Source organism: Euphorbia lathyris, chromosome 1 (assembly GCF_963576675.1).
Source record: "Euphorbia lathyris chromosome 1, ddEupLath1.1, whole genome shotgun sequence".
Classification (NCBI taxonomy): domain Eukaryota; kingdom Viridiplantae; phylum Streptophyta; class Magnoliopsida; order Malpighiales; family Euphorbiaceae; genus Euphorbia; species Euphorbia lathyris.
The window spans coordinates 3,443,170-3,467,877 of NC_088910.1; the positions used below are offsets into that span (position 1 = coordinate 3,443,170).

General features: G+C 35.1%; 2 protein-coding genes across 2 annotated transcripts; one reads left to right on the forward strand and one right to left on the reverse strand.

Annotated features, from left to right (window-relative positions):
- The first annotated feature begins 6,407 nt into the window (after positions 1 to 6,407).
- Positions 6,408 to 11,850, forward strand: LOC136220590 (glyceraldehyde-3-phosphate dehydrogenase GAPCP2, chloroplastic). The gene is made up of 14 exons (XM_066008401.1): positions 6,408 to 6,679; positions 7,482 to 7,561; positions 7,686 to 7,753; positions 7,867 to 7,905; positions 8,680 to 8,780; positions 9,351 to 9,463; positions 9,659 to 9,758; positions 9,839 to 9,985; positions 10,223 to 10,283; positions 10,382 to 10,479; positions 10,564 to 10,706; positions 10,810 to 10,893; positions 11,394 to 11,483; positions 11,575 to 11,850. Exons 1-14 carry the CDS (start codon positions 6,584 to 6,586, stop codon positions 11,627 to 11,629), a joined length of 1,275 nt encoding a protein of 424 aa, XP_065864473.1. The 5' UTR covers positions 6,408 to 6,583; the 3' UTR covers positions 11,630 to 11,850.
- Positions 11,851 to 12,915: 1,065 nt separating this feature from the next.
- Positions 12,916 to 18,331, reverse strand: LOC136220597 (uncharacterized membrane protein At1g16860-like). The gene is made up of 5 exons (XM_066008412.1): positions 17,999 to 18,331; positions 15,292 to 16,261; positions 15,043 to 15,198; positions 14,204 to 14,415; positions 12,916 to 13,411 (listed from the first exon to the last, which is right to left on the reverse strand). The coding sequence occupies exons 2-5, from the start codon at positions 16,183 to 16,185 to the stop codon at positions 13,219 to 13,221; spliced, it is 1,455 nt and encodes a 484-aa protein (XP_065864484.1). The 5' UTR covers positions 16,186 to 16,261; positions 17,999 to 18,331; the 3' UTR covers positions 12,916 to 13,218.
- Positions 18,332 to 24,708: the final 6,377 nt, after the last annotated feature.

Consider the following 24,708-nt stretch of genomic DNA (forward strand, 5'->3'; position numbering starts at 1 on the left):
CCAAGGTAGTTATATTTGCAATTATAGGGATGAAAACCTCCATTTCCATCGTCCTTGTCGGCAATCTTGCTTCGAAAGAAGTACGATCATGGCACCAGTCGAGCATAAGACCTATGAAAAGTTTGAGTGCTCCGATATGAGCTACGACCAAAATTCTTTCGAGGATTCTAGTCGTGTGGCAGAGATGGAAGCAGTCCAAGTGGTTGAGGATGATGGAGAAATCGAATCATTACTTATGGAGGAGAACCAACCAAAGGACGATGAATATCAACAAAGAATGGACCAACTCGAGAAACAGGCGGACATTACAGCGGCTAACATAGTGGCTTCTTTAAGAGCCTGCATTGAAAGCTATTGGGGGGCAATCCAAGAATTTCATCATAATACGAAGTTAGAAGCATCTCCCACACTCCCAACTCCTCCAAAAACAAAGATGCCTAATGATGAAACGATAATGGAAAGTCAAGAGCATGGAGATGACCCCTATGACTATGATTCTAGGTCCATGCAAGAGGATGACGCCGCTTCCAATGATCTTGATTCGGGGGGCATCCACGAAACTCCTATAGAAATTCAAGAAGAAGAAGGAGATGTTCTTAGGAGCTATGACTCAGAATCCAACGAAGTGGATGATGTAGCGTCTAGTGATCTTGATGCGGGGGGCAGCATGGAGGAAGCAACTCAACAAGAACCCACTCTAGAAGTACTGCCCATATATGCAAATCCCCAAAGGTCAATGGGATTTTTATGGAGCCTCGACATGAATGAGAAGGAAGTTATGCAAACCCAAGACGAGGATGAAGATGTATCTCATGACCTCAATTCAGGTTTCAGCCAGGACGATGATGACCTATCAGATACTCCGAACTCGGGGGGCATCCATGAAACTCCTGTAGAGATTCAAGAAGGAGAACGAGATGTTTCTAGGAGCTATGACTCAGAATCCAATGAAGAAGACGATGTTGTGTCTAGTGATCTTGACTTGGGGGGCAGTAAAGAGGAAGCAATTCAACAAGAACCCACTCTAAAAGTATTGCCTAGAGATGCAGATCCACCAAAGTCAATAGAATTTCCATGGAGTCCTGACATGAACAAAGAAATAGTTGTACAAGCCCAGGAAGAAGAGGAAAATATATCTCATAACCTCAATTCGGATTTCAGTTGGGAGGGTGACGACCCGTCAAGCACTTCTAACTCGGGGGGCATCCATGAAGCACCTGTAGAAATTCAAGAAGATGAGGAAGATGTTTCTTGGAGCTATGATTCAGAATCCAGTCAAGACGATGAGGTATCCAACCCGAGGGACATCCAACTGGAAGAGTTTCAACAAGAATTTATTCTGAAAGAATCTCTCATTCTTGTGAAGTCTTTAAAATCAGAAGACTTTATGAAAAGTTGTAATATCGAAGAAGAAGTGGCTTCAGAAACACATGAAGAAGTTTTCTATGATTGTAATTCGCAACTCAGTCATGATGAAGAAAACTTCTATGATCGTGATTTGGGGGGCAGTCAAGATCAAGGGATTAATCGAGAATCCACACCAGAAATACCTCTAATGATTCTTCCAACAACTCATGTTTTTTCAGAGCCTATGATCACCATAAAGTTTGTTAACTCAAATTGGGGACCAAGTTTGCAGACCATGATTCTTCTTTTCGCCAGTCTACTTTAACTTTCCTACCATCCGAACAAGTCACGAGGTTTCTACTTCTTAACCTTGTTTATTTATGTAGACTCTAGTTTACCATACTTTTTATTATGCGGAAAGAGAGTCATGAAAATAAGAATCTAGACATGGAAACTCATATCCCTCTTGTAGAGATGTTACTGAGCATTTTGTTGTATGAGGTGATAACATAATGTTGTACTTACAACATAGCCCATAAGACCATTTATGGTCAAAATAAGTTGGCGTTTTTGCCAGCACAAAAAAAAAATAAAAAAATATTTCAGTTTTCAAAATAAATTATTTATGTTCATGCTTCCATTTGGTTCATATTTTCTACTTTTATTATCGCATCTTCTTCTTCATTTGTTTCAAACTCTAACTCACAAACCAGAACACTCAATCATTACCATTTCTAAATCGTACTTGTTATCTATTAGTTGATTCCGGTTAATTAAAATATCCAGAACCAAGCTTTTGGAAATTATTGACCTCAAAATCATAATTTCCATCAAACAACTGTTTTGGTTAGCTTTTTTCCCAAAATTGATTTCATCCGTCATAAACCACATTTTCTTTCAAAACCAATCTCAATTTCTTCGTTGATATCCAAATCATAACTCTCAACTTTCATTTTGTTCAAAATGATTTCCTATAACCTCAATTTTCTCACTTGAAATCACCCCATTGCCATTTGATTTTTCTTACATCGGATAACTCGTGTATTCAAATTTTAAAATGATTCCGACATGTCCAATTTCTCCAATTCGACAAATTCCAATCTGATTATTCTAGAAGTCCATTTAGCTTAGATAAACATTATCCACTCCTCAATTCGAGCCAGTTGTGTCCAAATTTATCATTATTATAGCTTCAAGATATTTTTCATTATTACGAGCCATTCTCTCGTTGCAAACCATTTCCATACCTTTTTCAAAAGCAATCCGTGATTCTAAAGTACCAATTATCTCAGAACCAAGCTTTTGGTATTTATTTGATCTGAATCAATTTAATCCCATCAAACAACTGTTCTGAACAACTGTTTTGATCTCAAACCATTCATCGGTCACGAGGTCAAGTTTGTTATTATTTATTTTTGTACAATTATCTCCAATAATTTCGGCGTACATATTGCTTTGTAATTTTCCTGCTTTATTTCTCACATTTTCACAAAAAAAAAAAATCAATGAGCAAACGAGGTTCTTATAAAAAATAAAAAAAAAAGAAAAGAAAAGAAAGAAAAAATCCTAAATACATTCTTTTGTGTACAAATTTTCAATCCTAGTCAATTTATACACAAAAGAGGGGGGCAATTGTTGGCCCAAAATAAATAAATTTTATTTTCATGTATATAGAAAGCTTATATTTGATTTTAGGGTATAGTTTCCATTTTTCTAGAAAAAAATAAAATAAATATATATATGTAAACTCACCTCCAGCCAATGAGGGCGTCAATCAAACACGCGGGGCGTGTATTCCTATACACGGGCCGTATACCACACATCCGGAGAAGTTCCACTTCAGAGGCTCAAGTACGCGGGGCGTAAAGCTAGACACGTCACGCGTAAAGCGCATCAACAAGGCATTCCAAGTTCAGGAGCACAAACACGCGGAGCGTCCTTCTCTTACGCAGCGCGTACTTTCCTACGCGGGACGTAACATCAGAGGCGCCACGCGCAGATACCATCAACGAAACGCACAAGCTTCAGGACCTCCAATACGCAGGGCGTAACCAAGGATATGCGGGGCGTATCGTCTCTTCCGGCAACAGTTGGAAGCAGTCAATGGAAGTTGATGGTAGTTAGTGGAAGTTGAGGTAGTGGGGTGATGTGGCATGGAGGTAGTTGAGTTAGTTAGTGAATAATTACCAAAATGCCACTTAATAATTACCAAAATGCCAATCCAAAATACTATAAATAGACCCCCTCCCCTTCATAAAAAATCACTCAACTCAACACAACAAAACCCCTTCCTAAGGTCCCTTCCAATGCTCTCTAGTTTCTAGTTTTAAGTTCTTAGTTCTTCAAAGTTCTTCTTTTCGTTCTTCGTTTTTCTTAGCTTCGATCCCTTTTTTAGCTCTCTTTAGCTCCAATTCAAGTTCCAATAGCCTCTTTCCAAGTTTTTCTAATTCAATTTAGCATTCCAAGCCTTTAATTTGCTCAATTCCTAGCTAAAACTCTGTTTTCAAATTAATTTTCCAGATTCGTCCAACTACTTTCAAAGCCCGATTTCGTCCGTTTAAAGTCATTTTTTGCTTTCAATCCCTTCAACAAAGTTGTTACTGACGTTCTGAATTTCAATCTAGTGTATTTATTTGCCCAATTCCGTGCCCAGAAACCGTAGTTACAAGCCGATCTTTACAGCCCAAATTCTTTTAGACATTCTGTTTCCAGAATTTTCCAGATTCGTCCAGTTATTTTCAACTCCCAATTTCGTCTACTTAGCATCCGTTTTAGCCTTTGATCCCTTATAGAAGTTTGTTCCTGACATTCCGAAATTAAATTTAGCCTATTTACCCGTCCAATTCCGTGTTCTTAAATGCCCAAACGAGCCTCCCAAAGTTGAAGATTAAATCTGTCCCATTTGCCTACCAACGTTTTGCCATTGCCAAGATCATATACCGTACGGGCCCGACCGACCACATCTCTCCAAGAACCTCAAGCCGACACCAAAATTCAACATCAATCCGAGATAGCTATTGTGGCTCCGAGTTTGTTGTTGAATTCCAATTTATTTTAATTGCATTTCAATTCTTTGTATTGATTTGTCTCTTCCCAATTCAATTGATTATCTATATGTTTAGTATAGACATATTTCAATTGTAATTCATTTTCAATTTCATGCTTGTTGAACATATTCATATCAATAAAACACCAATTTTCCCAAAATCTCGTGTCAATTTCGCACTTTAATTTCCTTTATTTTTCTGTCTTCAATTTATACGCTTAGCTTAAATAAAAACAATTTATCTCGCAAAGTTTCTATACGGCGCGAGAGACCCAAGAGGGACTTTTTCAATCCTTGCGTCCCTCGCCAATCGCTTCGATTAGATTTCAAGTTTTGGCGCGCATTTCCATAAATTTAACCATTTTAATTGAGAAGTAATCTTCTCTGGCACGCCCGCACCCTAACCACACGTGACAAGGTTGAAATTAGCATATTTCGAAAATATCGCTAACAGAAAGATAGATATTAATTGATAGTAAAACAATAAAAATAAGCTGCAAAGCGAACACCAAAGTTCCGTTTGGTTTATATGTTTATATTTACTATTTGTTGTTACTGATTAGTAGTAAATGTTAATTGATTTTTATACTAAAAGTCGTTGTTTCGAAATTTTACCAAACATTTTTATCTTCTGTTTAGAATTAAAAGACAAAAAATAGTTCCGAAAAATGGAACCAAATGGGCATTAAATATTTAATAGACACATTTTAATAATAGTCAAATCAAGGGTTGTGCATTATTTGGTTAAAACTGCATTACCGAACCGAATTGATTTAATTCAGTTTTTCAGTTTGGTTTTTTTTTTACAACTTGGTTCGACATCGGTTTATAGTTTTAGATGTATTTCAATATTCGTTTCAGTTTGGAAAAAATATATAAAAAAAAATCGAACCGCATTGAATTACTCATATTATACATTTATATGTAAATATGTATATACATATTTAATTTTATAAGTCTAATTTTTATAAATGTTACTGAAATAATAATCCAATATAAATATATTTTGTAAGTATTTTAATTTTTTTCTTAAGGTAAATTTTATAAGAAAATATATTGCTTTTATTTGTCGTTTCATTTTTTTTAATTTAATTCGGTTAAATTGAACCAAATATTTCGATTCGATATATTATTTAGTTCAGTGTCGATGTTAATCATTTTAATAATTTCAGTACTTAATTGTTTGGTTCAATTCAGTTCGGTTTTAAATTAATGTACACACCACCAGTCAAATCTTTCACAAAATAAGAACATAAATACTTAATTTTTGTACATTCAGAAATTGTCATCTAGTCAGTGACCGACTAAGTGAATTTGGTCAATCATAATTAGATCTAAAAGTATTAAAATCTTATGGTGGAGATTAAAATCATCGTAAGGCTTGAATTCAGACATCCTAGATCTAAAAACGACTGCTAAATTCACTTGGTCACTGACCAAGTGAAAACCAGTCATATCCCTTTAAAATTAAACATTCAATTACATTCATGGGCATTGAACTTTACTCCTATTAATATTATCATCATTAAATTCCAAAACGTAATATAAAAGTCTTTTAATTTTATATTTTTTAATATTATGATTAATAAACTTCAATTAACACTTTAATATAATCATTAACGATCTCAAAATGGAAAAATCTAAGAATAAAGTTGTTTAAAAGCGCTAGAAATGTCTTACAATTTCGAATATTAAGACTATATAACGGATCCAGGATGTTTATTGGTCGGTAAACTCTGAAATTTTGAACTAGGTTTTATTTTTTTAAATATAAAAATACTAAAAAATTTATAAATTTAGTACCTATAAATCACGATAAACACCCCTCTGATCCACCACGGGTCAATTTCCATTTTTTAATAAAAATTACAAGTCAAAGAAGTGTAGGGTGAGAGTAAGAGAGGTCACAAGTACAATAAAGAAGCCGCCCGCACAGTAACAAAACTCAGTCGTTGAGGCAAAGTTGACAGGCGCACGTACAGAAAGCGAGGCAGTCATAAGGATTTCATAAGAAACTCCGCTTTCTCTTTAATAAAAAAGAGAAAAGGTTTCCAAATTTGCTTTGCTTTTAAAGCCAGCAAATTTTTCATTTCATCTCGCCTCCTACTGCTTTCAATAGCCGCAACAACGAGAAGATCGATCTCTCCTCCCTAGAACTCATTTTCCGGGGAAGAGCTCGAAGCGACTCCAATGGCTTTCTCTACTCTTCTCAGATCTACGCCTACCGGTTCTCTGATCGATTCCTCTCGCTCCGAGCTCTCTCCTTCATCTTCCGATCGTTTTAAGGTTTTCTTTTTCCTGATTTGGTTTTCTTTTCCGATTATTATTAAAGTTGCACTCGGTTTTCGTTTTTGTTGCTGCTGAGCGAAATGATTCATGGAAATACGAGTTTCCTTGTTTTTTTTTTAATATTATGTTTAATGCCGTTGCTTCTTCTCATCCGTTAGAGTTCAATAGGAGGTTTATTCGGGCAAATAGTTATTTAGCAGAGGTAAAGAGCTTAGAAGACAGGTATTTAGCAGAGGTTAAGAGCTTACCGGTATTTTCTTTCTAATCAGAAAGAAGAAAAGAGAATCTTACTTAACAGAGTGATTTAGAGATATATGAAGCAGTATACCATATGTTTATGATTTTCTTCTGCTTATTGTGTCCTTTTTACATTTTTGTTATTTTCTTCTCGTGTAAATTCATTTCATAATTACTATGTCTGGTAAGGAGAAGAAGAAGGGGTGAGTAAAAGAGTGTAAGATAATCGCGAATATCTGCAAAATAGTAGCTGTTTTAAGTGATGTTATTCATTCTGAGGTATATGAAGTTTGCAGTTTGTGATATTTACTTTTTTTTATGTTTGTTTATGCTTTAGAACTCAATCTCAATGGATTCCGGTTTTAATTCAATATCTATTTACACTTGGTTCTTCAGCAAAAAAATTCCAAACAGATGGCATATTTGCGAACTGTGTGTTGAAGATTTAGAATCTTGAACGAATTTGGAGTTGTTTTTTTTCTGTTGTGATTATTCGGAAGTGTATATGATTCTGGAACTTATTTTTGCACTACTCTTTTTAATTCTCTGTTGAAATATTCAGGTTACAAGTGTCAATTTGAACCTAAAATCTTCAAAGAGTATCTTTGGCACTTCAGTGTCAACTGGATCTTCTTCCTTACAGTAAGTCGCCCATCGCTTTAATGTTTCAATAAGAAATGCTGATAGCGTGCATTTTTCTACTTGTATGCACATGTCGTTTCATGTTAGTGTCTAAATTTGTTCTTAAATATTTTGCACCGTCCAGGACATGCAGCAGAATCAGTATCCAGCCCATCAAGGCCACAGCCACTGAAATTCCACCCACTATCTTGAGTAAGAATCGAAGGTTTTGCATCCAGTGTTTTGAATTTTGTTAAACTTGGTTAGGTGGCCTTTGGAGATGTATTTTCTGAGATGCTGATCTGTTTTGGTTTTCCTTTGTTTAGAACCTCGCAGTGATGGGAGGACAAAGGTCGGAATCAATGGTACGTTTTTTAATTTGTTCATTTTGAGTCTGGGCTCGTCTACTTCATTTTTACTTATTTTATTTTCACAAGATTACTTAAATAATTGCTCCTTTTTTCATACTTGGGGTGGCATGACGGAGTTTTAGAAGTCTAATAGACACTTTTAGCTACTTAAGAAATAACAGAGATAACTGCACCTGTTTCATACTTAGGATGGCATGAAAGAGGTTTATGCAATTTTCATATGTGAATTTAAGGCACTGATGTTATGGCTAAATGAGGTATTGCAGTTTCAGTAATTCGACGATCTGGTTATCACATGATGAAATACATTACAATCCATGAAACTTTTATGGACTTCAAATAAGATTACTGAAACATTATTGTTCTTGGTAATGATAAGAAATCCTCTTAACTGGAGTTACATGTTACAATGAAAGGATGGGTTAAGAATCTTTCTGCAACTAAACAGAACGCTCATCTCCATAGACCTTATAATTTTTTTGTGAAGAGGCAAGTCAAGAATGGCTTAGGACTTATCGTGACTTTTGCTTTAATTATCTTTTTCTTGTTATTATTTCTTGGCTGAGAGGATAGAATGGTGCCTTTTTATGGCAATCAAAATATTAGTGCAAGCTGTGTGAATTGATGCTTTATATACTTGTATGAAACTGGAAAAAATCTAAATTGCCTTCATATTTGATCCCTTTTTGTTATTGTGACTTCTCAAGCATGTATTTCAGAGGTCATAGGATGTATTAGTAACATACTTTTTATGCTATATTGATGCAGGTTTTGGTCGAATTGGAAGATTAGTTTTGCGAATTGCAACTTCCAGAGATGACATTGACGTAGTGGCAGTCAATGATCCTTTCATTGATACTAAATATATGGTAAGGATGTGCTATTATTAAGTTTGCATATCAAGTTTTAAATACTTGAATATTATTTATATTTAATACCAGATACAGATCCTGAGAATTTTCCTAGCCGTTGTTTGAATGTGGAGAGAGTCTCCTGGAGACAGAAAATTTGCATGTCTTAGGGGCTAGTGGGAGCTCCTGGAGAAACATAAATGAAAAATGTCTGGATTGTTGTCTATGCATTTCTTGTGTGTATGTTCACATATAGGATTCTATTAACAATTTGTCACTCTAGAATGCTATTACTCTTGGAATGGGATAGTGTCTTAAAATGACTAAGCTGTTTGCTTTACATGGTTTTGATGAGTGTATTTTTCAGTACTGCAGTGTATTGTTCTTTGAAAGTACTTTATGGCATCTCTTTACTCGTTGATCCAGTAGTCACATGAACATATAGACATTGGATAACCTGAGACTGTGTATGCTATTTATATGTAATATTTTGGGTGGTGGTACAGAAGTCCTGTTCTCTTAGTTGCTTAAGTTTTTCAATATGGAAAGCCATGGTTGTGACTTTCTCTATTCTTGAGTCTTCTCCAGGCTTACATGCTGAAGTACGATTCTACTCATGGAGTTTTCAAGGGAACCATCAAGGTTGTGGATGAGTCCACCTTGGAAATCAACGGGAAACAAATCAAAGTTTCAAGCAAAAGGTACAAACCTTGCAAGAACTATCATATGTCTGTCTAGGTGTGCATTTGATAATTATGTATGGGGCTAATGTTGACATGTTTCATGCTTTCTTGAATCAGATAGCAATATACACCATATTCAGTGTTTATTTCCTTTTATTATAAAAAAAAAAAGCAAAAAGACGAAAACTGACTAGGAAATTATCTCTATTCCAGGGATCCAGCAGAAATTCCATGGGGTGATTTTGGGGCTGAGTATGTTGTTGAATCTTCAGGGGTTTTCACGTCAGTTGACAAGGCTTCAGCTCACAAGAAGGTAAACTTCATACCAAGTTATGGTCCCACCTCTATCTTACATCTATTGTTGCCACTAAGAGTGTGCTTTTGACTCTGTAGGGTGGTGCTAGGAAAGTGGTCATATCAGCTCCCTCAGCTGATGCTCCAATGTTTGTTGTTGGCGTGAATGAGAAGACGTACAAACCAAACATGGACGTTGTTTCTAATGCTAGCTGTACCACCAACTGTCTTGCTCCTCTTGCTAAGGTCTTATAACATCCTTAGATATTGAGGACTTATTTTTCATTGGATTAATTTTTATATTGGCTATATTTCCAACACTCACTGTAAGAGCTACTTTGGGAGAGATGCTTATTTTGTCTTGTGATGGGATCAATGTGCTGGATGATTATTTGCTGAAGTGTGTTTCACTTGTCTTATGGAAGCTAATGTTTGAGGATCTGCCTATCTCTTAATTTAACTTTTTATGATCTTATTTTGCAGGTGGTTCATGAGGAATTCGGTATCCTTGAAGGTTTAATGACGACTGTCCATGCAACTACAGGTCTGTCTCCCTCTCTCTCTTTCACAAAAAGATGAATGCACTTCCACAAGAAATAATAGTTCATAGAACTAACATGGTTATGGTCTTTTGTTGTTTAGCTACACAAAAGACTGTAGATGGTCCATCAATGAAGGATTGGCGTGGTGGCCGTGGAGCTGGACAAAATATCATTCCTAGTTCCACTGGTGCTGCAAAGGTATGAATACGAGATTGAAATTCTGGATATGGATTTTTGTTTGGTGATGAAATCCGATATGACCTTATTTATTTGGTATTTTAGGCTGTTGGAAAAGTTCTTCCCGAACTCAATGGAAAACTCACTGGAATGGCCTTCCGAGTCCCAACACCCAATGTCTCTGTGGTGGACCTAACTTGTCGACTTGAGAAGAGTGCATCTTATGAAGATGTCAAAGCAGCTATTAAGTATGTCCGTTTTAGTTCCAATCTTACATTTTATTTGACCAAAATTAAGTTTTTTAAAGTACAGTTTTGCAGAAATAACTGACATTCTGATCTTCAAATGAAGGTATGCATCAGAGGGACCCATGAAAGGTATTCTTGGTTATACCGACGAGGATGTGGTCTCTAACGATTTTGTCAGTGACACAAGGTAACCCTCTATTTCTCTGTCCTGAGTGAGCATGCCGTATGGCAGTGCATACTACATAGGGTAGTTTTTTCTTGCATCTGAAGATCATAAGACGATAAGTAGGAGTGTCAAAACCGGTTGTCATATCATAATCGTATTTTGTGATCTATGGATTCCACGTGATTATATATGGTGTAAATGCAACAAGAATCATAATCGTGTCAAATTGATTGTATTAGGTGGGTTATCTCTGTACATCGTGTTGTCATGTCAGAAATTGACAGCCCTAATGATAAGATTCTAATCCTTTTAATATTGCCTAAAATAGCTCTTTAACAGATGTGTGCTTTACCACTGTAGTAGTTACACAGATCTTTCCGTTCACGTTTCCGTTTTTTTCGGTTTCCATTACTGTTTCGTAGCTAAATTTTCTTAGAAAGTTCATTTCCGTTTTCCGTTTTCGTGCAACATAGCCCTTATTGAAGTGGCTTGTTTATTCTAATCGACTTCTATTACCCCAGGTCAAGCATATTTGACGCCAAGGCCGGAATAGGATTGAGCTCTTCATTCATGAAGTTGGTGTCATGGTACGACAACGAATGGGGTTACAGGTATATCATTTCTCTCTCTCTCTCTCTCTCTCTCTCAAACATTCACCCGAACTGGTCCTAACGTACATTACAATCTAAAACTTTCTCGCAGCAACCGAGTGCTGGACCTGATAGAGCACATGTCATTGGTGGCAGCACGCAACTAAAGAAGTTTTCTGCTGCGTTGCCCGACAATTTTAGTGTGCACATTGAGTTTCATTCGAAGCGTAGTTACAGATTCCATAGCGATTCGGTCTTTTTTGCCTAAACTTGAATTCTTCTGAAATAATGTGATGGTGAACATACGATTGAGGTCTGTCAATTAATACAACCTCTGCCAGGGACTTTTATTGTCTGATTATAGAGAATGTCGAATTAGTTATCGTTCTTTTTGTTTTATAATCTTCCTTATCGAGTTGACTTATTATACCATTTTAGACGTGCATATTTTGGGTTAAGCTTTACGAGAATTGTCTTGTAAAGTTTGGGGTTTTATCTACTCAAAATTGTAATAGAGGAAAAACAGTTAGTAGGGTGTTAAAACGGATTGTCGTGCCAAAGTGTACTGCGGGGTTATACTTGTGCTAGTATTATAAAAAGATAATAACTTTAAGTATATATTGTGAAAATAAAAGTTGTAATGTTAAACGGGTTGTGTTAAGTGATTTACTATTTACTTTAAAAAAAAGTGATTTACTATTAAAAATTGTTTAAAAAATATGTACTTAAAAATTTGAAAAAAAATATATTAATTTAGCCTAAATCGACCATTACTTCTTCTGAAAATGCATATAAAAATATTTTATTTTACTATTTTAGTAAAATTAAAAGTAATTGAAACAGTTAAAATTTTAAAATGCATTGTTTCAATTCTGAAAATCAATTAATGACATTATTTTGAGGATAAATTACATTCATAGCTTCTGAGCTTTGCACTTCATTATGATTGTTTTATTTTAAAATTGGATATGTCTCTAAACATAATGATCCATTTTAAATTCACCATATCAAAGTGACCAAATGATGATCTTAGAACTATATTTCTTTTGAACGTCTTTTTTTTCAAATTACAATTTTATATATTTCTCTCTAAATTTTCTCTTTAATTTTCTCTTTAACCAAACAACACGTAAATAAATTTAAAATTAAAAAATCAAAAGTTACTCAAAATATTAACTTCTATAAGACAGGGTTACCTACAATTAGATTAATCATATTGATGACATTAAAAAGAGTTATGTAGTATACTGTAAAATTTAGAGATGATAATGTTTACCCTAAACTGAGATAGAGCTGTAATACATTAATTGTAGTTCATATATATTATGTAAATAAAATAAAATAAAAACACAGTAATAATTACATCTGTAAACCATATTTGAAATTATGGCACAAGAAGCTCAATATTGCAGTGATTCCTCATATCATTTCATATAAAAAAGAGAAAGAAAAAGAAAAATCAAAACATTTTTCTTTCTATTTAACAGAACCGCAATCTGCTCAAACATATATAAAAATTCCCTAACATATCAAGCAACCCCATTACAAAAGCCTCCAAAACCCTAAGTTATAATAATAATAAAAAAATAAAAATAACACCAAAACTATACACCAAGAGAAATTATAAAAAAGAAAAAAAAAAACACCGCCAACACTACCACCACGACAACCACCGGAGCCGGCACCACCAATATTAATAGTGAATAAAAAGAATAAAAGGAGAGAGTATAGTTTTTGAGTCTACAAAACACATTTATTACACTGGTATAACATCATTCTTTGAAGTGTCTTCACATCTTAAAACGATGCCTTCTAGGCTCGCCGGAAATATGCATTTCCCCCATTGACACCCTGTTGTGATTGGTTCCGGTGGTGGGACAATCATAAGCACGTTATCGTTCCGTTGAACAACTCCCATTACACTAACTGTGCTTCCTTCTTTAATGTACCTGCATATATGATATCCTCAAGTTTAAAAGCTGAGAGCTTTCATTTAGAACGAACTCAGGAATAATCGGGAAATGGATAAGAGTTTAACTTGTCAATTGCTGTTAGATTATTTTCGATATTTGTGATGTTTTGTTCTTTCGTTGGTCATTGTTTCACTCCTAAGGTTTGGTTTGGTTTGGTTCTTTTTATGGCTACTTTCTGTGGTTTAGAATTGAAAAACAACAGGTAAAAGCTATTTCAGACAGAAAATCAGCTAACATCTACCGGGATTCAAGTTTTATCCACTCGTTAAGAAAATAAACTTAAGAAACTAACCAGGGTTATGAAAAAAGAAAAATGAAAGCAAAATGATAAGCACATTATCGTTCTTATAAACGAAACGACTCCTATTAGCTAACTGTGCTTCCTTCTTTAATGTACTTACCAGCACACATATGATTTCCCCAAGTTTAAAAGCTGAGAGGTTTCATTTAGGATAGACTCGGAAATATAATCGGGAAACGGAAAAGAGTTTAACTTGTCAACTGTTGTTACATTATTTTCGATATTTGTGATGTTTTGTTCTTTCATTGGTCATTGTTTCACTTCTAAGTGCCATTTGGTTCTCCTTTTTATAGCTACTTTTTGTCATTTAGAATTGAAAAACAACCAGTGAAAGCTATTTTGGACGGATAATCAGCTAACGTCTACCAGTATTCAAGTTTTATCCGCTCATTGAGAAAATAATCTTAAGAAACAAAAAATGAAGTATAGCTGCTATAGCTCAATTAGTAAGAGATTCTTATTATTACCCTTCTTTCATTCGCATGATCCGATCGTCCCTCGAAAGATTCCTCTCTCCCAACCACCGGATGAACTCTGGAGACAGCTCTTCAGTACTTGGATTGACATCAATGACAAGGGAGTCATCAACATAAGGAGTCACCCTCGCGCCATAACCAGTTTTAACCAATGCTCTCAACCCAGATTGGAAATCGGAGATGTAGAAGTCAACTGCACGCCTCTGTTATATCAAATTAACAAACAAATATCAGGCGAATTAGCATATCTTCATTCATAAGTCGTGTAATGGATACTCAATCAGAGAACTACAAAAGCAATAGTAATAAGAGAATTATCAAAATTAACAGAACTGAGACGGTGAAAATAAGTGTTTCGGGGATACTGAAAAAGTTGGCACTCTCTAGACAGTAAGAACTCAGAGTAAGTTTCAATCAGAGACCTAAGAACGTTGATAACAGCAAAATAGAGCATTACAAAAAATAGTAACGAGAGAATTATCAAATTAACAGCACTGAGACAGTGAAAATAAGTGATTCTCTAGACCGTAAGTTGGTATCTCTAGACCGTAAGAACTCAGAGTAAGTTCAGCTCCCAACCATCTGTTCATGCATCAGATAAAAGCCTTTTTTTGAGTGCATGATGGATATATGACTACGCACTTCCCAATTCTAAATATATTTGAAAATGTAGAGAAGTCTCTCATTCTATGACCAAAATTATACTATTAATGTATATATAAAAATGAATAGGGGCTATTGGGGTAAGCAGGGGACTGGAATCTGTTGAAATTTGCTGACATTTAACAAGCATCCAATAAATGTGCTCAGCCAGCAGTTGAATTACTCACTTCTAATGATCGGAGTCCCCATGTGAAGCGACGATGCGTTGGATTGGCTGCTTTTGAATCCCATCCTCGATATTCAAACAGACTCGTGGAGGTGTATACACATCTTGGAACTTTTTGGAAGGATGATTCGAGAGGCACATTACCGCATGTGACAACCTTCAGAAACACAGCAAAGGAATTGACATAATTTTAGTTATGTAGATAGAGGCACTAATTGGTTGAAATATAATTAAAAGGAATGAGGATTACCCCAGATATCTTAACAAATTGCCCGTTCTTGGCATTTCGTAGCTCAGCATCTGGATAGCGTGAAATGAAACCCATGATAGCAACTCTTCCGAAGAAAGTATTCCATATGAACAATCCAGCGACAGCACCAAATAGAACCACAACTACGATAAGCAGAATGGCATTATGCACTGCTCCGAGTATAAAACCACCCGCAATGAAACCCATGACAAAAAGTAGAATCAGTGACCACAATATTGGCTTCGGGAAATTCTTTTTAAAGGAAAAGTCATCTTCTTGGCTAAGGATAGTCACAGCTTGATTGTGAACAACAGCAGGAATTTTCATTGAACCCATTGACTCCAAAGGACCCGATACCTTCCGAGGAGCGCCAGAAGAATTTAGTGGACCTGAAGAAATAGGCCCTGATGTAATGAGGCCAGTTGCAGGAAGAACAGGGGGAAGTGGGCCAGAGTTTTGTCGACCAGAGGGTGTCACTCCGCCTGATTGAGGGCCAGATGACTTCTTTACAGGATCCCCGTGTCTATTTAAGGGTCCAGAATTTGATTTCTTTAATGAAGCTGAACCAGAAACAGCTCCGGAAGATGTAACCCCTGCAGTGGTATAGGCAGCCCGAGCTGCTGCATTAGGCATAATTGGTCCTGAATGTGATGCAGCACCTCCAAATGACCCTGTCCTTGAAGGAGCACCAGTTATAGGTCCAGATTTCCGGGATTTTGAGCCGTCCATGGGGATGTCAAACATTTTACCCAATTCTCCTGACTTTTTAATATCGCCACCAGTGTATGGCATGGCTACGGAGCTCATTGTTGGAGTCCTTTCCTTCGGCTGCTCAGGCCGGCCCGACACATAAAGGCCATTGCTGAGCTGATGAGATGGGAATCGAGAACCCATCTAACTGTTTTAAGAGACCGCAGGAGAGATTATGCAAAAAGCTAATATTTAGCTTGGTATAGTGGTCAATGATATCCTAAGAAAACAAAACAATTAAGGATTTAGAGACATCATTCAACACGAAAGAAAATAAAGCACAGATTCAGGTTATCTATTCACCAGAATTCAATTGAGAAGAAGAATTTGGCACGCCACACAAAAGAAGGGACTCGAACTAGAACTAAGTGATATGGATAATACTGTGACAATGTAATGTTAAAAATTGAAAGCAAAGGATTCAAAAACTCCAATAGCTAATATTTACCTCGGTATAGTGGTCAATGATATCCTAAGAAAACAAAAGAATTAAGGACTTAGAGACATCATTCAACACAAAAGAAAATAAAGCACAGATTCAGGTTATTTATTCAACCAGAATTCAATTGAGAAGAAGAATTTGGCACGCCACACAAAAGAAGGGACTCGAACTAGAACTAAGTGACACAGATAATATTGTGCCAATGTAATGTTAAAAATCAAAAGAAAAGGATTAAAAAACTCCAATAGCTGCTGGTACACGTTTGACACAATTATCATTTTTGTTGCATTTACATCATATATAATCACATCAAATATACACATCACATTAACACTGATTATGACACGACAACCCATTTTGATACCACTACAATTACCTAGGTAAAAACTCCATAAAATCAGTTATTATGAATAAACTCTGAAAACACGAAGGCCATAATGTTCTAGCTAGACCAAGAAACCATCCAAACGTCAAACTAAAGTCCGGGCCTGTATCGTTATTGTAGTAGCTATAAGTAGTTGAATCTCAATCCTAGCCCAACACTCTATATCTACCATTTGGAGTAAAACAGCAAAAAGGAACTACAAAAACAAGAACCAAATGAGCACTTTGTTTAAATGTTCCTAGAGAAATAAAAGAACTGATATTGAAGAAAAACAGAAATTTGAAACCCTTCTCAAGCAGAGACTTCAACATAACAAATCGAAGCACTCAAATTGCGGAATCAATGGAAAGCAGACAATTGAAACCAAATAATCTCAGATCACCAAATAAAATCAAATAAAATCCCAAAACAGTGTTTATGTTATTGTTATCTCAACCATACTAAAACTGTTAGAACCTAGATTCAGAGGGAAGTCAACCACTAAAAGTTCAAATCTAAATCAACAGAACAAAACCAGCAGCGCTCAAATCAACTAATCAACCATTCAGAGATCACCACAACCAACACAGAAAACGCCAGGACATAAGATCTAGGGATTTTGACACAAGAATACTCCAATAATACGACAACTTACATTCACTGCCATCGATTTTTTGTTTTCTTCCATTTTCTCACGGGCCAAACAGACAAAATTATAATCCAAAAACCTCTCATCTCCACCAAGAATTCGCCAAACAGAAAATACCATTGCATACACAGAAACCGACGAACAGAGGATGAAAAATTCTAACCGGAAAAAAAAACGACCAAATTAGCAAGATCTAATTGATTAAGTAAACATTACAAGGATTAAAACCTCAGTTGAGTTAAGAGTTAACAACGTATACCTAAAACAGAATGCTAAATCTAGGGCAAAAAAAGGCACATAAATCCATCATTAATAGAAATAGTAACCAAAATAGTATCAAAAGTACCAAATGCGCAACTCAAATCGAGAAAACTAACCAAACCTAGATCACATTTGGAGCAAAAACAAAGAAACTGAGAGAGATCTAATGTTTCCGAGAGCAAAATGCAGCAACGAGAAGAAGAGAAAGGGCAAAATAGGAAACACAACTAAAAATCCATACCTGAAGATGAAGATGTAGCAGAAGAAGCGGTAGGTATTGAAATCTGATGAAGAAGACGAAGAAGAAGATGATTAGGAGGAGGAATCACTACTAATTGCAGTAAAATTAACATGAGTGAATCAAAAGACGTATAGTAAAGTCTTAGTACTGGTAAACAAATCTCTCTCTCTCTCTCCTCTCTCTTTCTCTCTCTATCTCTATCTTCTCTGAATCAAATCAACCCACTATCTCTGTAATCTCTCACTAAAAATGTAAAAATCTCTTTCTCTCTCTCTAAAAATCTTTTTCTTTTTTGTGAGTGTCACTTGAGAGAGCCGCAACAACTGGTGAGTTGTCTCGTCCGGCAAAAGCCTCCAAATTCAAGGAAACATTATTATTAAGCAAACCCCAATTTTTTAGGCTTAATTACACTTACGGTCCTTCAAATATAATGAACTTAACACTAATGTTACAAAAGTTAATTTTTTTTATGGTAAGATTATCCAACTCTACTTGTCTCCGTTTATTTCCATTTTTCGGAACTACTTTTTTCCTTTCAATACTAAATAGGAAATAAAAAGTGTTTGGTAGAATTTTGAAACAGCTGCTTTTTATGGAAAAACAACTAATATCTACTGCATATCAGCAGCAGCAAACAGGAACATCTGAAACAAATGGGTCCTACGATCCGGTTTGGTAAAAAGCTTTTTTGGGTAAAATTAGAAGTTTCAGCCAATTTAGAGGATTTGACTAGTCAATCCTCTAATAGTTGTGTTTGGTGAAAAGATGTTTGAAAGAGTTTTATGGATTCAAAACGCTAGGTCTGTTTGGTAAAGAGTTTTTCGGGTGAAATTAGAGGGTTGAGCCACTTTTTAAAGATTTTGACTAGTCAAACCTGACTCTTATAGTGGTGTTTGGTAACGAGATGTTTGAAAGAGCTTTATGAATTTAAAAAGCTAATTTTGAAAAAGTTGTTTTTAGGAGTTTTTTCAATGGCTTAATACATCATTTGCCCCCGAACTTGTCCAAAAAGCTTGATTGGCCCCCTGAACTTTTAAAATGTTCCGATAGCCCCCTGAACTTGTATAAAATATTCAGTTAGCCCCCTGAACTTGTGTAAAATGTAATCAATTGATCACTTGGTTGAAAAAAAAAAGTAAGTTAAATGCGAAAAATGTATTGTACAAGTCTTAAAAAAAAGTAAAACGACCAAGATCGGGATATGCAGTTCTAATATTAGAGAAGACAAATTGTATAATTGAGCAAGTAATAATTTCATTTTTAATTTATTTTTTAATTATGTAATAACATTCGAAGATGCGTGGAATATATCTTCTGCATTTAACTTACTGTTTTGCGACTGAGTGATCAATTAATTACATTTTACGCAAGTTTAGGGGGCTAACTGGATATTTTATGCAAGTTCAGGGGATAAATGATATATTAAGCCTTTTTCAATTAGTTTATTGTGTGAATTACTATACTCAGCCTCAAATTCCCACCTCTAGCCCCGTGAAAAGACCGAAATACCCTTTAGACAATTTTTAGAATTCTCAAATCCTCTCAAACAACCTAAACTCTCTTTAATCTAATCCGGACTAATTTATCAATAAAAACATGGATCGGTAAAGGAAAGGGACCTATGATACGTATTTCCGTTTGATTTTGATGTTTTTTGGACGTTTTTTTGCATCGGATTTTGCTGTTATTCAAAATCGAAATCGGGATATGGGGCGTGTGGAGATCACGCTGTCACCTCTGGTGCGGCGTATGAACATCACGCCGCACCACAAGTGATTTTTTTTTTTAATTTAGTTGAATTTAATTAAATTTTTGTTATTTTTAATTTGTTTAATTTAGTTTAACTAAATTTTTATATTGTAAATTTAATTTGTTTAAGTTTAGTTGTTGTAAATTTTATTTTGTTTAACTAAATTTTTATTTTGCTAATTTATTTTGTTAATTTTAGTTAATATTTATTCATGAACTTATATTATTGTTACGGGTTTTAATTAAAATTGTATGTTATTTACAGGTTTTAATTAAAATTGTGTAGTTTGAACACGTAACAGGTATTTACGGGTTTAATTGAATAGCGGACTAAATTTTTTTGCCCTCCCGACACGCGGGCGTGTGGCTATTACGCCCCACCCTGAGGTCGGGCGTGTAGCTATCACACCTCACCGTGTGGCTATCACGCCTCACCGTGTGGCTAAATATAACAACACCCTTTATTGTTTAATCTTTTTGAAAGACATTGTTAGAGAGCTTGTAACCAATATTGTTTTCTCCTTATTTTTGTAATCCACTTTTTATATTTTAAGTTGTAACTATTTTTTTTATATCATAGATTTTATCTTAAATGAACTGTAAAATTGTATTTTATTTCAATTTCTTTAAAGTATCTTAATATTGTATTTTTATCTCAAATAAAAGGTTATTATTTATTTATCTCATATATAATTTAATAATAATTATTTAGCTATTTATTTAATTTTATTAAAATAATAGTAATACGTATTGAATTTTTTTTGAACGGAAATTGCATTAATGGGTCGTTAAACGACAAAACTTAAGTACAGATAAGGGAATAAAACATGGTAAAACATTAAAAATAACTCGGCTAGCATGTTGTGAGGCCGCTCGTGCCAAGGAATGAGCTAAGCCATTTGCTTTCCGTCTAATGTAACAGGTAGTAAACCCGTTGCTGGTGGTCAAGATAGATTGAATTTGGCCGATAATGTCTCTAAACTCAGAAATATCAACCACAGTGGAATGAACCGTCTTCCAAGTTTCCTGCGAGTCGGTTTCAAAAATAACAGTTTCGTGACTTAGTTCCCGAACCCATTGCATAGCCTTCAAGAGAGCCCATGCCTCACCCTCCCGGACTTCCATCAATCCGTCGATCAGTAATACGTATTGAATTAATTATTATATTAGATAAATATTTTTTTGTATTAATAATTATTATTAAATTAATTATATTGTCCGATAAAAATTATTAATTGTATGTTAATTGAGTAAATATGGAGTGTTTTATGATAAGAAAGGTCTACTAAAAATTGAAGTAACAATGTGTTTTAGTGGTATGTAACTTTAGCGTGTTATTTTTGATGATGTGGAGGTAGAAAGTAACAAATTTTGTTATTTTGCACTAGAAGTACTTTAAGTTTTACCAAATAAGTTTACACAATTATATTGTCAAATCAGCTAACAAAAAAAAAAAATCAATTAACTAAAAATAAAATCAGCTAACAACTAATTTAATCAGCTAATGACTAATAATTATTTTCTAATTTTTAAAAATTGAAAAGAAACATTTAAGAAAAACCTAGCTTTTGAATATAATTTTTTTGTGCCCCTTGTGAGGTTCCTGCCTGGAAACCCTAGCCGCCGGCAGGATTTCTCAGGATTCTTGGCCGCTTTGGCCTGTGATTACAACGATCTTCTGGTCGTTTGCCTAAACCGTTCGTGGTGTTGTTGGTCGCTGTACTGGGTAATATGGGGGAGGAGTTGGAATCAGCCTGGCAGAGGCTGCGGCTGAATGATGTTGATGAGGCGGAGGTTGTAATTGAAAACGATGAGCTGGTAGATGATCCGACTGCAAAACTTATACTAATTGGGAGGCTTGTGTAACACCCGTATCAAAAACCGTTTTATTTAATTAACGTTTAGCTATAATAGATAGTTAAAACATCATTAAAACAAGCCGATGTTTTGATCACACCGATTTATTAATTGATCAAAGCTTTACACCTTAAAACTTACAATAAGTCTATATTTTTAACTATGGACTGCAACGTAGTTTAACATACTGATCATCCTTTTCACTAGTCGATTATTACTTTTAACCTGAAAAGAAAACTGGTGGAGAGTGGGGTGAGCTTAGAGTGCTCAGTAAAATAGTTAATTATATACATAATTCAACCACACACGCATACAATTCAGTTTACATACATTTAACAACTAATAGGTGACCAAGCATCAAAATACGGCCTTTATTACTAATTTTATCAGTATCTGTTTTAAGGGCCCCGCTTGTCAAGAAGAGATATACCCAATGGTTCACTGGTCAATTCAAACTATCACAATCTCATCATATTATATATCAACAGCACAGGATACCATTCAGGTACCCCCGCACCATCCCGGTGCGTAGCAAAAACAGCACAGAATATCTCCCGCGTCCCGAGATACTTCGGCACTAGCCTCAAGGACAAGTGCCTAGCAAAATTATATATTCACTCAACCATATATACCATCAATTAACCATTGAATATATCTTTGTCATGACAAGCTATAATTATCCTCTTTTTTTTTCTTTACCAAACACATCTTACATTCGTTTTTCTCAATAATAATTATTTCATAACATTGAATATCACACTATTATTGTATGCCTCTAGCCACACTAATTAAGCAAATCACAGCTGCCACATAGTTTCAACCATAATCAATATTATCATCGACAACAAAAAGGCATAGGCGTCATCAACCGTTTCATATTTACAAACTTAACACATCAATCAACAACCCAATATGACAATTATAAATTTAGCAATCAGCTACAATGAATATATAAACAAACATAATTATACATATAATTAACTACTTACCTTTATTCTGAAAGATCACATTAAATAAGCAAGCGACCTATCTTCGATTGATATGTAGTTTCCTATCTAAAACAATAAACTTTTTTTTCCAGAATATTTCTCTGGTTGTTTTCCGCCTCCCCCTCTCAAAGAAATCAATTTTATGTATATCAAAAGATAAGAGTTTAACCTACTTTTCAAATTGATTTAAATAAAACCATTATTGTTTTTTTTTTTTTTATAATGATAAACAAATATACAATTGTTGTAACCTACTAGAATACAAATACAAATATGTTTTGCCTCGTGAAAGAATAATTAGTATTATATTAATACTAATTTATTACCCTTTCAAAAAAAAACTATTAGTCCATCACAAATATTTAATATAAATTTTTCTTTCAAATATAAATATAAGATATTAATATTTGCTTTCTATTAAAATTAATAAATTTTAATAATTCTTTTAGGATCCCAATTTTAAATATTTACATGTATAGAATAATATTAATTTTTTTTACGGGCGTTACAGCTTGTGTCAACAAAACCACTAAAACTGAAGTCTATGGCGAATGCATTCTCGTCGATCTGGAGAACAAACAAGGGCTTTAAAGTAAACGAATGGGGGGACCGGTATGTTCATGATTGAATTTGAGTCTGAGAGAGATAAGATGCGAGTACTGGCAGACTCACCATGGAACTACGATCGACAACTAGTAATTTTGGCAAACTTTGATGGAGTCACACAACTCTCGCAAATCGACCTCAACTCCTGCGATATCTGGATGAGGCTAAGTGGTATCCCTTTTAACTGTAGATGGGGAAAGACGATTCTGAAAATTGCTAATGCGGCTAGAATGGCTTTGATGGTGGATGAGGAGAGCTTAACAAACTGGGCAAATTATGTTCGGGTCCGAATTAGCATGGATGTTCAAAAACCACTAAGAGGGGAATTAAAATCCGAAATGGCAAAGGGGAGCCTGTCTGGGTCCAATGCCAGTATGAAAAACTTCCTAACTACTGCTATGTATGTGGGATCATTGGCCATGTGAAGGATGACTGCGAGCACGAGTATGAGAGCAATAAAGGAGAAGATTGGCCATATGGACCGAGGCTGCGAGCCACACCTGTGAAACTAAAATCCTTTAATCGTGGGTTCAAAGAGAAGAAGAAGAGTGAGTGCTCAAAGAGCCAATCAGAGTTAGGGGAAGGAAGTAATTCTACTGCACGAAGACAGTTATTCGCACAGCCCACATGAATTGTGAATCTTCAGGAAAAAGAGGATTCCACAAGTCATGTCCAAGACAGCCAGGGAGCGGAAGCTACCAGTAAGGAAGTGGCGGATACTGGTAGGGTGGTGGCTGCGCTAACCATGACAGAGGAAATAGGTGCTAATGAAAGAATCAAATTTGTAGTTGGTACGACAACTGGGGAAGATGAAAAAAAGCAGAAAAAACAGTTGAAATACAGAATGAAGAGCCTAGCTCGTGGCAAGCAGAATAAGGTACACCAAATAGATTCTATCTCTGGTCAATCTAAACAGGGTCAATGTTGTCCTAAAAGTAGACTCTAGCAAGTGCACTAGATACAAGTAATAAAATGATAAGTAGAGTATCGTCTCCTCAGGGATTGATGACCAATTTTAATAGAAAAACTTTGTAGAACAGGGTGTTTGTGGTAAGTGACTTCTTTCTTTAGTTGAGAAATGATTTTAATTGGTTTGATTGGAAATAACTAACTACAAAGATTCACTGCTTGGTAATTCTGAAAATGTTGGTTTGTAACAATAAATGAGAGAACGGGCTAAACCAAAGTGGGACAGATTGCTTACAACATATTATCTCCTATTTATTCATGAATGTCATATAGTGAAGTCAAGGTCTCTACTTTAGGCTCACTTAAGTCAACTTTCGTGTGTTCTTAAGATTCTAAGTCTTACTACAACCTTAAGCGTCCTTAAAGTTGGTTCTTTCTTGCATTACGGGTGAAGCAGCATTTCTATCTAGAAAACCCTTGATAAAATCCCCTAATATTCCTAGTTCGGGTCTTGTAAAGTGTGATGAGAGATACATGATAATGAAAGCAGTTCCCTATCATTCATTGATCACTAAGATATATGTATTTAACATGCATGCA

What these genes read in the sequence shown, in the direction of transcription:
- LOC136220597 (XM_066008412.1), bottom strand. Translation starts at nt 16,185, where the DNA reads ATGGGTTCTCGATTCCCATCTCATCAGCTCAGCAATGGCCTTTATGTG. An exon ending in AATTTGTTAAGATATCTGGG is followed by an intron (nt 15,199 to 15,291) that starts GTAATCCTCATT and finishes GTGTTTCTGAAG; the next exon opens with GTTGTCACATGCGGTAATGT. An exon ending in GGGGACTCCGATCATTAGAA is followed by an intron (nt 14,416 to 15,042) that starts GTGAGTAATTCA and finishes TTGATATAACAG; the next exon opens with AGGCGTGCAGTTGACTTCTA.
- LOC136220590 (XM_066008401.1), top strand. Translation starts at nt 6,584, where the DNA reads ATGGCTTTCTCTACTCTTCTCAGATCTACGCCTACCGGTTCTCTGATC. An exon ending in CATCTTCCGATCGTTTTAAG is followed by an intron (nt 6,680 to 7,481) that starts GTTTTCTTTTTC and finishes TGAAATATTCAG; the next exon opens with GTTACAAGTGTCAATTTGAA. An exon ending in GACAAAGGTCGGAATCAATG is followed by an intron (nt 7,906 to 8,679) that starts GTACGTTTTTTA and finishes ATATTGATGCAG; the next exon opens with GTTTTGGTCGAATTGGAAGA.